Source organism: Colias eurytheme, chromosome 2, assembly GCF_061535395.1.
Source record: "Colias eurytheme isolate Ceu_HAF_F1 chromosome 2, ilColEury1 Martin Lab GWU primary, whole genome shotgun sequence".
NCBI classification, from domain to species: Eukaryota; Metazoa; Arthropoda; class Insecta; order Lepidoptera; family Pieridae; genus Colias; species Colias eurytheme.
The window spans coordinates 5206354-5221571 of record NC_142981.1 but is presented as its reverse complement, the minus strand read 5'-3'; the positions used below and the strand labels follow the sequence as shown (position 1 = coordinate 5221571).

Below are 15218 nucleotides of genomic sequence, written 5' to 3'. Positions count from 1 at the left end.
TATTAAGGTCATTAATTCTGTCTAGAAACCGTAATTGTGTTAAAATGAAGAGAAGATTTGTTTTTTTTATTTAGTAGCCAAGTTTTTTTTATGTAAATCTACAATGGTAGTGGTTAATTCAATGATAATCTTGAATATATTCTATAAAAATCTCAGTTTTACATCAGAATGAAAATTGATTAACTAGTATAGATATATTGAATTGATATCTGCAATATGCCGGTATTTATTATTTGCCATAGTTAAATGAGTAAAGAAACAGATTCTGCTGAATGCAGTAAAATGGCAAACAGTTGCAAAGCGATGCCAGACGACCTCAGATTGGAGGTGTTAATTAAGCAATTAGCGTGGGCTCGCAGCTCGCTTCGATGCACGGCGCGAGGCTCAAGTTGAAGGAATTACTTGATGCAGATCATTTACTAAAATTTACTTAAGGTACTATTTACATATTCACCTCTATCACACCAAAATACCAATTTAACGATAGCGTAACCTAAATTCTCATAAGCAAAGTAATTTATTGCGCATTAACGGTCAGAGCCCAGAGGATGCGAGGGAGAGTACGGTGTACCGTACGCCCTAAATCATTTCCAGACAATCATAGGAATTGTGTGTGTGCGACATTGGGAAGGGCGCGTGGGTAATATCAAATTTTTGTTATATCACCGTGACATTTTCATTTCACGATGAAGAGCAATTTCTCAGTGAAATTTACGTTTTCAGGCAACTGATGTGACATGTGCAAATGAGATTACCATTTACATTTCTTACTTGTTGTGGAGCAATTATAAGGTTAAGTGAGGGTTCGCGATGACATTTCTTTGTGTCAAAATTATACGTTACACCTTTTATAACAAAATTATATCACAACAATTATAATAATATGTATAACTTCAGTGTGTTACATACACAAAATATTATTATCACAAATTATGTAGTTCGTAACGTGTATGGTGTAATGTGTATAAGTAATAAAATTTTAATGACTTAGTTTTTTCAACAATGTTTTAATAAATCATTCAAACACTTCAGAAATAATTCAATGAGTTTTTAAATATATAATGTCTATAAACTCTTTCACACATCACACTTCGCGGTAAAATTAATTTTTTGTGCATCAAAACATTTGATTAAAAACATAATCTTTCATCTTAAAGCTCAGAGAAAGTTTAAAAAATTCCGCAGGATTTATACGACAAGATAGCAAATTTTACTTCATGCAAAACGTAATTAGGTTTCGGGAAGCCGACATTCTCTATCGATCCTAGACTGCGGCTAGACGGCGACGTGCCTATAAAAACTGTGGTTTCATTCACGCTGTTTTTATTATTCTACAAGCATAATAATTTTCATCCATAGTGCAGATTTTAAATAATATTTTACGAGTTCATGTCATACACAGTGTGTACAAATGTTATTTCTTTATGAGCAGTACGTAAAGCATTTGAGTATGAAATGTACGATGTTTGTATTTGATGTGTTTATTTTTTTTGACATATTAAAATAATATTAAATTGCTTGGTTACAAAGTTATAAAAAAAAGAATCAGGATATGAAGGTAATGTTGGTATAGGAATTAGATAACAACCAAAGAATAATAATGCCGGCGTTGAAAAACAATAAGTGTGAACGTGAATTAATAAATTACGTCGGCACCCTCCTAGTTGGAGTTGCCATGGTATTGTGAGAGGGTCCCGCGTAGGGCGTCGGAGTTACCAGCATTAAGCAAATGTCGCCTCTTCGCGACAATAAGCAGAGACGGGCCGGATGCTGCAGCATTAGTTGCGTGATTTATTTGTCTGGCGGCGTGTGTACTTGCGTAATTCCACAAACAATGAATGGGGCTGCCACTGTTCGATATTAGTCGGAACTCGAGCATCCTTTTACGACGCGTCGAACAAATCGTGTTCAGAGAACAGTATTGATATGTAAATCGGATAAGTAGGTATCATATGAATGGATATTATTCCAATGGGACGATTTGAATTTGAATGGCTACAAAAAGGAAATGAAAGTATACGTCTACATATCACATACCTACGAATTCATTTTGTATTCTTTATTATGATCTTCAATAATACATATGACAATGTTGCGTAACATTCACAAATTAATTTGAAATTAAGAAATGTATGCGTATGTGCTCAAAGCTTTGGGCGCTATAAATAAGTCATAAATTCATGCTGAAAATCAATATAATCACATCCGTTTACGGTGCCACCCTAACAAATTGTTTGAACCCTATCACCGCACTCCAAAGCTGATGGCGCTCGCCGCTCTTTAAAAAGCGGTGTATAAAATTTGATCCTACCCTACGACATGGGGTACCTATCTGCAGTTAATTATATAGGAGGGGAATGAAGGGGGAAGACGTTGCCGATGCCAATTTCTCCCCGATGTAACTAGTCAAGCTAAAGATTCGTATGCGGCCATCTAGAAGAGAGGTGTAATCACTCGTTTCAATTAAATGAAGGCAGGAATTAAATAAAAGTTAACATTCTGAGCGAACTTTTCAAATGAGGTTAAGCATTTTAAAAATATATACCTACCTATACAGAGAAATATAAAACGAGGGCTGATTTTTTTTCAAAAGTTTAATACGTTAAGCCATTGAGTTAAGTGACGGCAAGGAGGCAAACGTTTTGAGGCAAAAACCAGTAAGAATAGACCGGCCCTCTGTGCCTGTACACCCTGAGAGCGCAATTCAAGCTTCAAACGGATAAATTAGATTAATCACACTCGCTTTGACGACCAGGTGCTAATGGAAACACGTAACGGCCTCTAAAACGCGAAGTGCTCACGGGTTGAAAGAGTTAGTCGTAAAAATTATGTTTTCCTAAATACAAGTTTCCATTAACCCTACGCCTACATTCAGTGAAGATAGTTATTGTAACAGTTTATTTTCATCTATTTTAGAAACCAATCATTTCGGATTTAACCAATTTTATTTCCATTGTTTGATGATATGATAAAATTTTCCATCTCGGGGACCAATGTCGGCTACAAGGACGTAAATATATTGCGTAGAAAGGAAAATTCCTAACAGAAAGTTACTTTAAACGTTTTATGAAATTTATATTAACCCATTGACCACCGTAAGGCCCGATCGGGGCGCGACACAATAGATTTTCTATTGTGTCTGTGATTCCGAGGACTGATGGATTAAAATTCATGTAAGTAAGATGTTATGATTGTAAAAATACAGAAAACCTACACTATAAATAATAAAGGATACATTTTTTGGTCATCGACTATTCACTATAATATGATAATTTTAGACATTTTAATATTTATAGTAAATCTTCACACCAAAGGGTAATCGTGTGGGCTTAATTTCTTAAATCATACCTCGTTTGTGCCAAATAAAAATGTCGCGTGCCACATGTAGGTAGTTATATCTAAATATTTAAATGCTTCCATTCAATATAAATTATGCTTAACTGTGTCTTAACATAGCATTTTTAATTTAAAGTAAAGAATTCGCAAATGTGTGTAAATGCTTTTTAACTTTCTAAAGCTAAATGCATAGCTATAATAATATACCTAGGCTATGTAATAATATTAAGCTTTAAAATGTAATTTTTATTATGATGTTTGCTGGATGAAGTAAAGTTTGAAATGTTCCCAAGAGTAGTAAATCGATGCAAAAGTGTCATAGATGGTTTCCAAAGAAACGATAAAAGCATTTGATGTAGAGTTGGGTCGTTGTAAGGTCGACGACACGGAAGCACTTTACACGTAGGCATTGTTGCAAGTGAAAATCTTACACGCTATCTGGATCCCCTTACGTGGAAACCTGTTCAATCCCTTCAATCCTTTTATAATATTTAAATTTCAGTCGCATCCCTATATAAAATAAAACATACCATAGACATTTCAAAAAATGTTAAGTATTAACAATTCGGACTGTAAAAGTATGAAGTGTAATGAAAGGGGTATAACAATTATTCATGTGGGCCATGGTAACTAGTGAATGAGGAACGGGGCTGCAAGAGTACCAGCTCGTTAGTGGAAGAGGTTAAATTATACCACATTTGTGTACTCTCAAACGCGTAACTTAGTTAAAATGTGCGAGGGAAATGTTTCTTTTGTAGGTCAATGAACCCTTTTCTGTCGATACTGATTATCGGTAGTATGAAATTTAAAATATCGATGACACAGAATACATAATAGTAGCTAAACACTATCGATGATTTAGACCTAAAATTACAAATAGATAAATTATATTATGAAATTAAATTTTTACCCTTTACACTTCCATTCCTCCCGAAATGGAGCTTTTTGTTTCTATATTATGCTTTATGTATTTCAATATTTCAATAAATAGATTAAGATACAATTTTAATTGTAATTAATTATCGTTTATCATATAATATTTATTTTCTATGTATTCGTAAAGATTGTTAGGTATTCATAAAAAATATATATTTTTTACAACTAACATATAAGCAGATAAAACAATCTGAAAAATTAAAAAGAATAAAAAAACACGAATCACAATAGAACTTGAATTAAATTTTAAAGGTACTGTAAAAATGAAAACTTTTTCATGGAGATATGTAACAATATATGTAACAAGCATTACTGCGAAGGTTTCCCCGCGTCTGCGGTAAAGTCTGGCTGGAGGGTGTACAGGGGTAAGATTATATTTTCGTCACACGACTTGTGACGCACGTTGACCTTCCAAATTTTAGTACTAAGAATAATATAACAAAAAGTACGTCTAAAATGCGTACGTTGTTTTTGTCTAAAACGTATATCATGTATAAGCATTTATTCTAAAAACAAACTTGATAAAAAAATTGTGTCCTCATTGTGTTACAGTCAGGTTCTACAGAAAAAGCACTAAAGCGCTTAGTTTTACACATTTAAACACAAATACAATAAAGAAAAACAAAGCATTGAACCTATTCACAGTTAAATCATTACACGGCATCCGTTTGTGTGAAGTTAAAACAAATCTGCACATGCGACTCATACCAAAAGAAAATGGTTTATTAATTGAACACATATGTATATTCTTTTAGCTTTTTAAAATAGAACAATGAGATTCCCGTAGTGTTCTGGATCCTTTTTGTCTTTCATTCCCCATAAAACTTTTATATGCGAGTACTGTTATTTCACGTCTGGCAGCTGGTAAGCGAAAAGCTTATTTCATTCATTTACATTGATTTATATGGAGATAAAAATGGTTTTATTAGGAAGAAATACTATACCCATTGGAGAATTCCAAAGTAAAACCTTTATAGTTTAAAATTAAAAGAGAAATGAAATGAATCTTGGTAGTTACCAATTAACATACCGTATGGCAAGTTTATAAAGGTTTGTTCCTATAACAATGCGCATCGGTGACTTGCCTTCTTACTAACATGCAATATAACACTCTTTTTGATTACAGAAATAGCCACTAAATCATGGCACACCCTAAAATATTGTTCGGGCGTGTAAGGGGTTTTGATAACACCATAGCGTAGCTATCGTCCGTCATATCTATGCCGCAATCAAAGTGTTAGGGTCAAAGGTTGTGGTCTATATTAGTTAATGGGTTAAATTGTTCAAAGTCATTGGATTTGGTTTGTTTGTGAGACACCCGAAATATTGAAACCATTAGAATATGGTAAAATAGAATCAAATGGTGTGTATGTTTTAAAAAAACTAATCGATCGCCTGAATTGTTTGTGGCGGTAGAGTTATTTCGAATAGCGGATAAAAAGTAGTATATAACTAATTCTTCTTGAAATTTATTCTCAATTGAATAAATTTTAAGTAAGATACAAAATAAAATAAATCGATTTCCCGTCAGATGGGTCAGTTTTTGTGATCCTAAACAAATTGACAAATCCTCGTTATATTGAATAGATGTACCTACCTATTGATGATGTAAATAGCCCCTTTTTTAAATTAAATTTTCTTATGTATGTTGTAAAGAACGTTAAGAACATTACTTTAACATTGATATACAGATTGTTGACCATATGCATTTCGCCTTTAAAATTAATCTAGTAAAAATACATAATATTTTACAGACATCAAAATTTACACCAATTTATAGCATTTTCATTTCCTAATTTTTGTATTTCCCTGCCAGTAAGAACGTACACAAACAGGCCATATTCGTTTTCCCTCATAAATGTAATAAATGCTTGAATAAATGATAAGGTGAAATGCCATCAGAAATCGGAAATTACATCGTTTGCAATCGACTAAATTGGAAACCGTTTCCAATCGCGACCCACAATGTCTATATAATCTACACTTTATGTTTTATGAATATATATGCCTTCAATAAACCTCCGACAACATAAATTCATACTTAATCAGAGCATTCAATTTGATTCCCACCTACAGTTGCATAAAGTACCTATTCGTATTAGAATCTGTAGTACGTACGTAAATAATAAAAATTAATAGAAGCCACATGTGGACAATAAAATTAATAAATTTTAATAAAGACTGAAAATAATACTGGTTATGCATAACATAATAAAGCTTTATAAACATGAAATGTAAAAATCCATACTATTAGTGGGGTTTTTCCCTAGGGTATAAACCAAGCAACATTGACCGTCCGTACATTGGCCGCAATATGCCGACATAATATCTATAGTAAATATAAATATGTACGTTGTACATGATTCTAATTTATATAATATGTAAACTTATTAATATCAGGCCATTAGTACTATATAGTACCTATATGATATCAATAAAAAAAAATAACTACGTATCACGCATCATTGAGTACAGTTTAACTGTCGTAATATTTTTTTTATACATATTTAAATTAATACTGGCCGTCAGACCCAGCTCCGTCCAAGAATAAAAAGCAAGCTAGATTACTCGGTATAGTAGATTGTTAATTAAATACTTAAATGTTGTCAAAGGCTATAAAAAAAATCGACAACAATAATTTATTATCTGTGATATAAGCATAAATAACAGATTGGTCATACGTAGCATGGGAATATTGCTGCGGCCGCTGCGGCGGATAAGTTAATCGTTATGTCAACCGCTGTCTTTGATCTGTAACATAATGAGTTTTCGGACCACACTCCACAGCCACACTACCTTTTACGGGACACTGATCAACTTCTAAAACAGAGCTTGAGTAGGCACTAATAATGTCCATCTTCAAGAATCACTTGTTATTAGTAAAGGTCGAGGCTAAACTATATGTACTGTAAAATAGTAGGTCAGAATAACCTCTTGTTTCTCAAGACTGTAAAGGTCTAAATCGTTGAAGGTTAAATAAATGAGCATACCAAACTGGATAGTGTACTTTATTATGGTTAAAGTATTACGTTACCTATATCATTATAGCTAAAATAAAAAAATCATTTACAGAATATTGAATGTTCGAATTATTTGTATTAGAAAATATTAGTGAGCAAGTTAATAAGACAGAACAAATATAGGTACAATCTTAAAATATAAAATTACAAAACGATAATACGATAATTACAATGAAAAATATTTTATTACTTATTGCTGCCAATAGGCATAAGTAATAAAATATTTTTCTCCGATTGAATTAAAATTCCTATAGTTCTATGTCCGATATGCCAATAAATGCTGGATTTTACGATTACCTGTTCCAAAACAGTAGAGTAGAGCTTCGATTAACCACTAGCTACAACAACTACTTATATATACTGATAATATATAATTAATATTTACTCGGCTATTTATTAGGTAAACCTAATAAATAGTCGAATATATCACAAGTGATTTGCATTACAATTTTCACATCAAGCACTTTTTGATAGAATATTCTCACATGCGTTCCTTAAAAGCCTCCCAAAAGATGCCCCCAGAACAACGTTTTATTCCCACCCTCATTTGTTATTATAATACATGTACACCCCTTGACGATTCCATCAACAATAATACTACGGTTCGTTACACGACGTCAATTCTCTGTACAAAAAGTAAATTTCCTTTAAAAATCTAACAAATCTGATATGTTTTAGGCATGAAATATTAAAATTAAATATTTTGACAATTAAAAGTTGCCCGAGCGAAAGCATGAGGTGAGGTGAGAAAGGCCTCTAAACTATCGTAGGGAGGAATGGTCAGATACCGGTGGTACGTGCACTCGCAGCATTGATAAAGTTGCACCGAACTAGAAATAAATGACTTAACTGAACGAGGTCTAACTTTGGAATAGCCTTTAATATTGTATGGTAATAAACAACGCATGAAGTTCAAACTGAATATGGGAGTTAGGCGGAATTCCGGCAGAAGCGTTGTTTGTAGTTACCTACGACTGGTAAATAATTTAGATGTACAGGTATTATATTTATTTATTTTATTATATATATTCTCCACTGACTCAACCATGATTGTTGAATTTTCTAATACATTAACTAGAAACACTGTTATAGACGCCATCAAGAAATTTAATAGAAATAACCCATCACAAAAATTAAACAGCAATAATTTGGGCATTAAAGGTCAATCAAAACCATTGTACATCTCCGAATATCTTACCCCTAAAGACAGACGACTGTTTTACCTAGCAAGGGAATTCGCAAAGACAGAGGAATATCTATTTTGTTGGATGAGCAATGACAGGGTCTACCTCCGGAAGAAGGAAGGGGCATCGTATATTCTGATTAAAAGCGAAGATCAATTGAATCAACTAAAACTAAAAAAGTGACTAGATGTTAAGCTAAAATTATTTTTAATTTTTTTCTTATATTATTTTATAATACTTTTAATTAATATAATGTTTAAATACTCATTCCTACAAATATACTCAAGTTACATATCTTACAACAATTATTACAAAATTTACACACTCAAATCAAAGTACAATCTTTTAATTTGTATACAAATAAAAACATCCTTACATATACATCATATATACACCTCAATTCACATCAAAACCCAATATACACAATTAACCAAAGTATCAAAAATGACCTATCAGAAGCCTTCTTATTATATAGATATAATTTATGCGTTAGAAATATGTGTTTTCTCTAAATTAAACTTACAAACTATATGCGTAAAAATGGGATCATATGCCTATAACACTTTAACCTTAACATATTATAAAAATTATGGATAATGTCTTATTAAATAAAATATCGGTTGAAATAGACAACTACTCCAAGACACAATCGTTCACATGCAATCCCGATGAGTCACACCTTTATCTGACAAACAAAGATACTACAAACTTCATTATTACTTTAAATATAAGAAGTGTTTATAAAAATTTTAATGAATTTGAACTATTTTTGAACCGGTGTAACTTGGAACCGATGTTTATTACTCTAACGGAATGCTGGTTGGATAAATACAAAATACCTCCTATACTGAATAACTACAATTCTTTTTGGACTAAAAAAACCCGTAACCAAAATGATGGTATTGTTGTGTACTGTTTAAATCATTTGATTTGTAATGTGGACGAGATGGAATTGTTAGATGGTACATGCCTGATTGTTACGTACAGTAATACCGCAATTATATCAATTTACCGTTCTCCTTCTATAAAATGTATAAATAATTTTCTACTTTCTCTTGAAAATATATTAATTAAGCTTAATAAATTCAAAAATATCTATATTGTTGGAGATATAAACATCGATATTAAACCAGAGAATAATGACCCTAATAGCTCACCTTATCTTGATTTTTTACACGGTCAAGGATTTTTACCCGCTCATTTACTTCCTACAAGGGAAATGAATTGTCTTGACCATATTTTTATGAAATCGGATTATACTGGCACATCTCTCGTCTTTAACACATTTATCACCGACCATAAAGTTGTATTTCTTAACCTAAATTTTAAATCAAATATCAGTATAAATAAAAACATACATAAAATTAACTATGAAGGTGCCATTAGTCATTTATATAATACAGACCTCAGTAAAATTCTCGATATAAAAAATCCCCATTTAGCTGCTGAATATCTCACTACTGCAATCATGAACTCCTTAAAAATAAATACCAAAATTATTTCTCTTTCTCGCAGTCAGAAAATTATTAAACCCTGGATAACTATTGGAATGTTACGATGTATACGTACGCGAGACCGCATGCATTTAAAATTAAAAAAGCAGCCTAATAACATGACCCTAAAATTAACATATTTAAGATATCGAAATTTTTGTAATAAAACTTTAAAAAATTTGAAATTAGCATATGAGAGATCGGAATTCTCAAAAGCAAGCAACAACAATAAGTTAATATGGAACAAATTAAAAGAGATAACTAATTGCAAACAAACGAAAACACCTCCGATTGATTTACTCTCGTGCAACAGTGATCCTAAAATTTCTATTAATAAAGTTAATCACTTCTTTGGTTCGGTTGGGAAAAATCTAGCTGCTAATATTAAACTAAATTCTAATAATAATTCTGGTACTAATTTTCTTGAAAATCAGCAAACTAATCAATCAACATCTATGGTTCTCTTGGAAACAAATGACTTGGAAATCGATGGTATTATAAGTAATTTAAAAGATAGTAGTGCATGTGGTTGGGATGGTATCCCAACCAAGTTCATTAAAAAGGCGAAACACATAATAATTCCTTATTTAACTAATATATTCAATTCATGTATAGCTAAAGGCATATTTCCTAATGTTTTCAAGAAGTCGCTTATTCATCCTGTTTATAAGAGTGGGGACAGAAAAGATGCTAATAATTATAGACCTATCTCTGTGCTCCCTGTCCTTTCGAAAATATTAGAAAAAATTCTTAATAAACAACTTGTTAACTTCTTGGAGAAATATAATCTACTCTCAAACTTCCAATTTGGTTTTCGAAAGGGCAGGTGCACAGAAGATGCAGTTAATCACTTGGTTAATCAAATAGGTAATCATGTCGATAAAAAACAAAAGGTCCTAGGTATCTTTTTAGACTTAAAAAAAGCATTCGACACAGTTTCTGTTCCGATACTTTTGGAGAGGATGGAAAGGTATGGTATTCGTGATGTTCCGTTAAAAATTTTTAAAAACTACCTCGAAAATAGATTTCAGTGTGTTAAAATAAATGATCATCTTAGTGATGACTGTCCTATGTTATTCGGTGTACCGCAGGGAAGTGTGCTCGGCCCAACTCTCTTCTTAATATATATAAACTCTCTCTGTAACTTAAATCTTGCCAATGGCTCAATTATTAGTTTTGCAGATGATACTTCACTTATCTTTCATGGAGAGAGTTGGGCTGAGGCGTGCCTCCACGCGGAGAACGGCATTAGAACTGTTTCAAATTGGTTGCGAAGTAGTCTACTCACCTTAAATCTGGAAAAAACTAATTTTATTGCGTTTAGTCCCACTAATTCTTCTCAACCACCTAATGATTTTATATTAAAAGTTCACAACTGTGATACATTCAATTCGAATATACTATGCAATTGTTCTGCTATAAAAATGGTTCCACACATTAAATACCTAGGAGTTATAATCGATAACCTTTGTAAATGGAAGCAACATATTGAACTTATAACCACTAGAGTTCGGAAACTGTCGTGGATTTTTAAAAGACTTAGGGTATTACTGGAACACAATATCATATTTATGGTTTACAAAGCTCTTTGCCACTCAATTATCCAATATTGCATTTCGGTATGGGGTGGCACTTTCAAAACGTCGTTAATAATTCTAGAGAGAGCACAAAGAGGCATTCTCAAGGTCATTCTTCATAAACCTTTTAGATATCCAACTGACCAGCTGTATAGGGAAGCTAAAATTCTGAATGTAAGGCAGACATATATATTGCAAATAACACTTAGACAACATAAAATAACACCTCTTTGTGCTGTCTCTTCTGGTAAGAGAAGAAATGACCTGGTATGCTCTAACCTTATTCCGCGTACTGGTTTCCTTCGTCGCCAATCTTCATACATGAGTATATTTTTATATAAAAAGGTGAATAAAAGCCTTTCTATACACAGTCTTACCTTAGTAAAATGTAAAAAGAAGGTTACAGAGTGGTTGCTGACCCAGAATTATTCAGATACTGAACAATACATAGTTCAAATAAAAATTTAGCAAACCTCTATCTATGGCCACTACATCCACTCACGCGCTAACACACTCATACACACACATACATTCACACACACACACACACACTCATACATACACACACGCTCACACATGCATACAAACACGCGCACTCATTCAAACACGCACGCACAACATATGAGTATATCTACTAAACTTGAGTAAAAAATGTATAATTTAAATTTTATTTTGTATAATTTTGTATAAAAATAGCTAAATTGCCTAAATCATTATTTAAGTTAATATTATGCTATAGTTCTGTTATTATTGTGTCATTAAGGAAGGTGGACCCCAAAATACAGGCTGTCCTAGTTTGGGGTCCAAACGTTACATGTTTGTACCTAACCCACAAATTGATCAATAAATGATTTTTATTTTATTTTATTTTTTATTTTATTATATAGATAAAGTTAAATTACTTGAGTTATACCTTTTCGGCCAAACGTCGAGTTTCTTTATGAGACTCTTTTGTTGCACCGTTCTTTTATGAAAATGGCATTTCTCACATAAATAGTATGTACAGCTTTGCCGCATTACTTAACATTATTTTTTTTAAATAGAGAATACGAAATTGCCACAAATATGAAATAAGTAATTACTTACATAATATAAAATAAGAAATTTAAATTTTACATAATACGATTAAATTATAGCAATTTATAGCTGGATAAGAAATAATTCATTTGAGACATTTTGATAAAAACATACAAATGGTTAAGATAATATTGAAATATTTTCATAGACATTTAAAGATCCATTTGAGTCAATTTAACAAGAGGTAATCCCTCATGAATTGTAAGTAACCATCCCAACATCCCGATCCATTGGGATGTCTGAGAAGTTTACCGTAAATACAATGTGATTAGTTCTGACATTTATATTATAAAATTATCGTAAATTTTATAATATTGCATTCTTATGTTCTTTCTATTATAATAATTAATAATTATTAATACATAGTTTTCAAACTTCGAAATTCGAATCTTCAAACAAAATAATATTTACCGACGTCAAATTTGAATTAAAAAGATTTTACATTTTATATACCTTAATATTTTTATGGCAATAATATTTTTTCTATCTTTTTTTAATCTAAATAAACACAACCAGATAATAATCCATCTCGAGATCGTTCGCAGGAGAGCGTATAAAAATATTAAAATAAGTAATTGCTCTATCAAGCTTGCACCTGACGCCCGGTGAAACGCACCCCTCTTCCCTAAAACACCCTTTTTAAGTACCACGTTGTGAACGGTCCTCTAGTGAACTTCAATCCACTTTGTCTACGCACAAGTCTCGATTATGTATGTATACGTATCAGATATTAGCTGCATCAGGTACAAAATTTGCAAAACATTATGATAAAATGCTTATGTAGATTTATTTTACGCAAGCAAGTCTCCCTATTCCCTTGATATATCTATTGAAATACATATTATATAATATAGCGAATGGCGGCAAGGAATTTACTGATATCAAAGAAGTGCGTAGAAAGCATCTTTTCGCCTCTTAATATGTGACCATTAGCGACAAGTATGTGCCAATTATGTTAAGTGCTGAATCGTGTCCAAAAGAGTATAATTTGATTTCGGATAAAACACGTCCTAATATTTTCTCAGTTGTTTTCCGCCTATAATGTTATGTAATATCTTATTATAATTTATTTGAAAATGAGCTATTTCTTTTTGGTTTGAAAGCTAATATAAAATTTTTTATGTCGCGTAGTTCGCGAAAAATAATTTTAGGCCAGACTAAAATGAAAGATCTATTTGCATTATATAGATCAATAAGTTACTTGTAAAAACCACCATCAATAATAACAGACTACAGAGATGGATGAATTTAAAATTTGAAGACTACGTTACCAATAAGATGTTACAAGTAAATATAAAGAAGCGAACACTTACTCGGCAGCATTTTTTCCACCCCTGTGCAGCATGCCCGCTCGTGCCATCTCACGCCCACACCCTGCAAAAAACCACCATCCATTAACGTTGGACGTCGGACTTTTCCCGCGTCTTAACTCTCTAAATACTCTCAAGATCATCTATTCTTTCACCAATAATGCTGACAAACGTATTACAGGTAATTTAAGCGGGCCAATTTACTAGACTGGAAAAGGACTTCGTTAACATCGTGTCAAATCATTGATATGGTATGATAAGTGCATATTATGAGTTGAAGATTGTATGTGATTAACATAATCATATAACTAAAGCCAGACTTCTTAACAGTCAAAAAAATATTTCATTATATTTAAGTTACAATTTAATAGATTTCATAAATCAATTAATATGTCTAAAATCTCTTTTGAACTTTGTAGATACGCCATCAAACAATGATACAATCTAAATGATAATTGTAATTAACTTACGACTAAAAGTGAGCACTTTCAGCAGAATTTGAACAAAAGCACCGATTTGGCAGTTTAATGAGCAATCAATTTTGTTGGAGCCTGATGGATTACTAACGAAGACTTCAGTTGAAACGTTGCAGTGTCTATTCAAATAGCGACATCTTAACAAAAGGTGCAGATTGATCCAACACGTTAATTTATGGGGAGCGATTTAAAGCATCGTTTCTGTTGATAAAGCCAAGGCAACAAATAGTTTATGAAATGCGCCGAGATAATGGTGCTTTTAGTATCTTCGTTATGTTAAGGGTTGAAATAAATTTCCTGGGATTTACAAACGTGCTAAGCAATTTATTTGCCTTTTGTTATGTTTAAATTGTGTTAAGTAATATTGTATTATAACTAAGTAGGTACATATAATGGCTATTAACATAATAACATATATATATTTTAAACCAGGATAGAGCACATAGATTAACAATTAGGACATTCAATTAAATTAAATTCAATATAATCTGGTTTCTTATTTATATAAATTACATTTAAACAAATCTTACAAGATAATTGTGTATAAAATGTAAGCGTTATACTAAATAATGCAAACATAGATCTACTATTTGTGTTTGATGTCAATTAATGAACATTAGCGCTTTGACGCGTGCCGTAACGATATAGTTAATTTATACCGTCGCGTATGTCTGAAATTAATGGGGCAGTTGTAAGTGGATTACAAGCCATATTTATCACTGGATTTCAGTTCACATTGTGTATAATGTTGGCGATAATTCGGCTAGACACGCGATCCCGCCGTTACCCACACATAGGTACATGTCCTA

The 15218-nt window shown here is 32.0% G+C and overlaps 1 protein-coding gene across 4 annotated transcripts in view; it reads right to left on the bottom strand.

Annotated features, from left to right (window-relative positions):
* The window catches only part of LOC149910320 (uncharacterized), a 104219-nt gene that overhangs the window by 30814 nt on the left and 58187 nt on the right, over window positions 1-15218 (bottom strand). For all 4 annotated transcript variants that reach the window (XM_090112731.1, XM_090112714.1, XM_090112725.1 and 1 more), the window contains one exon: window positions 13937-13997. In XM_090112731.1, the coding sequence (XP_089968857.1) occupies window positions 13937-13983 (47 nt within the window). In that variant the 5' untranslated portion in view covers window positions 13984-13997. The remainder of the gene's footprint in view (window positions 1-13936; window positions 13998-15218) is intronic.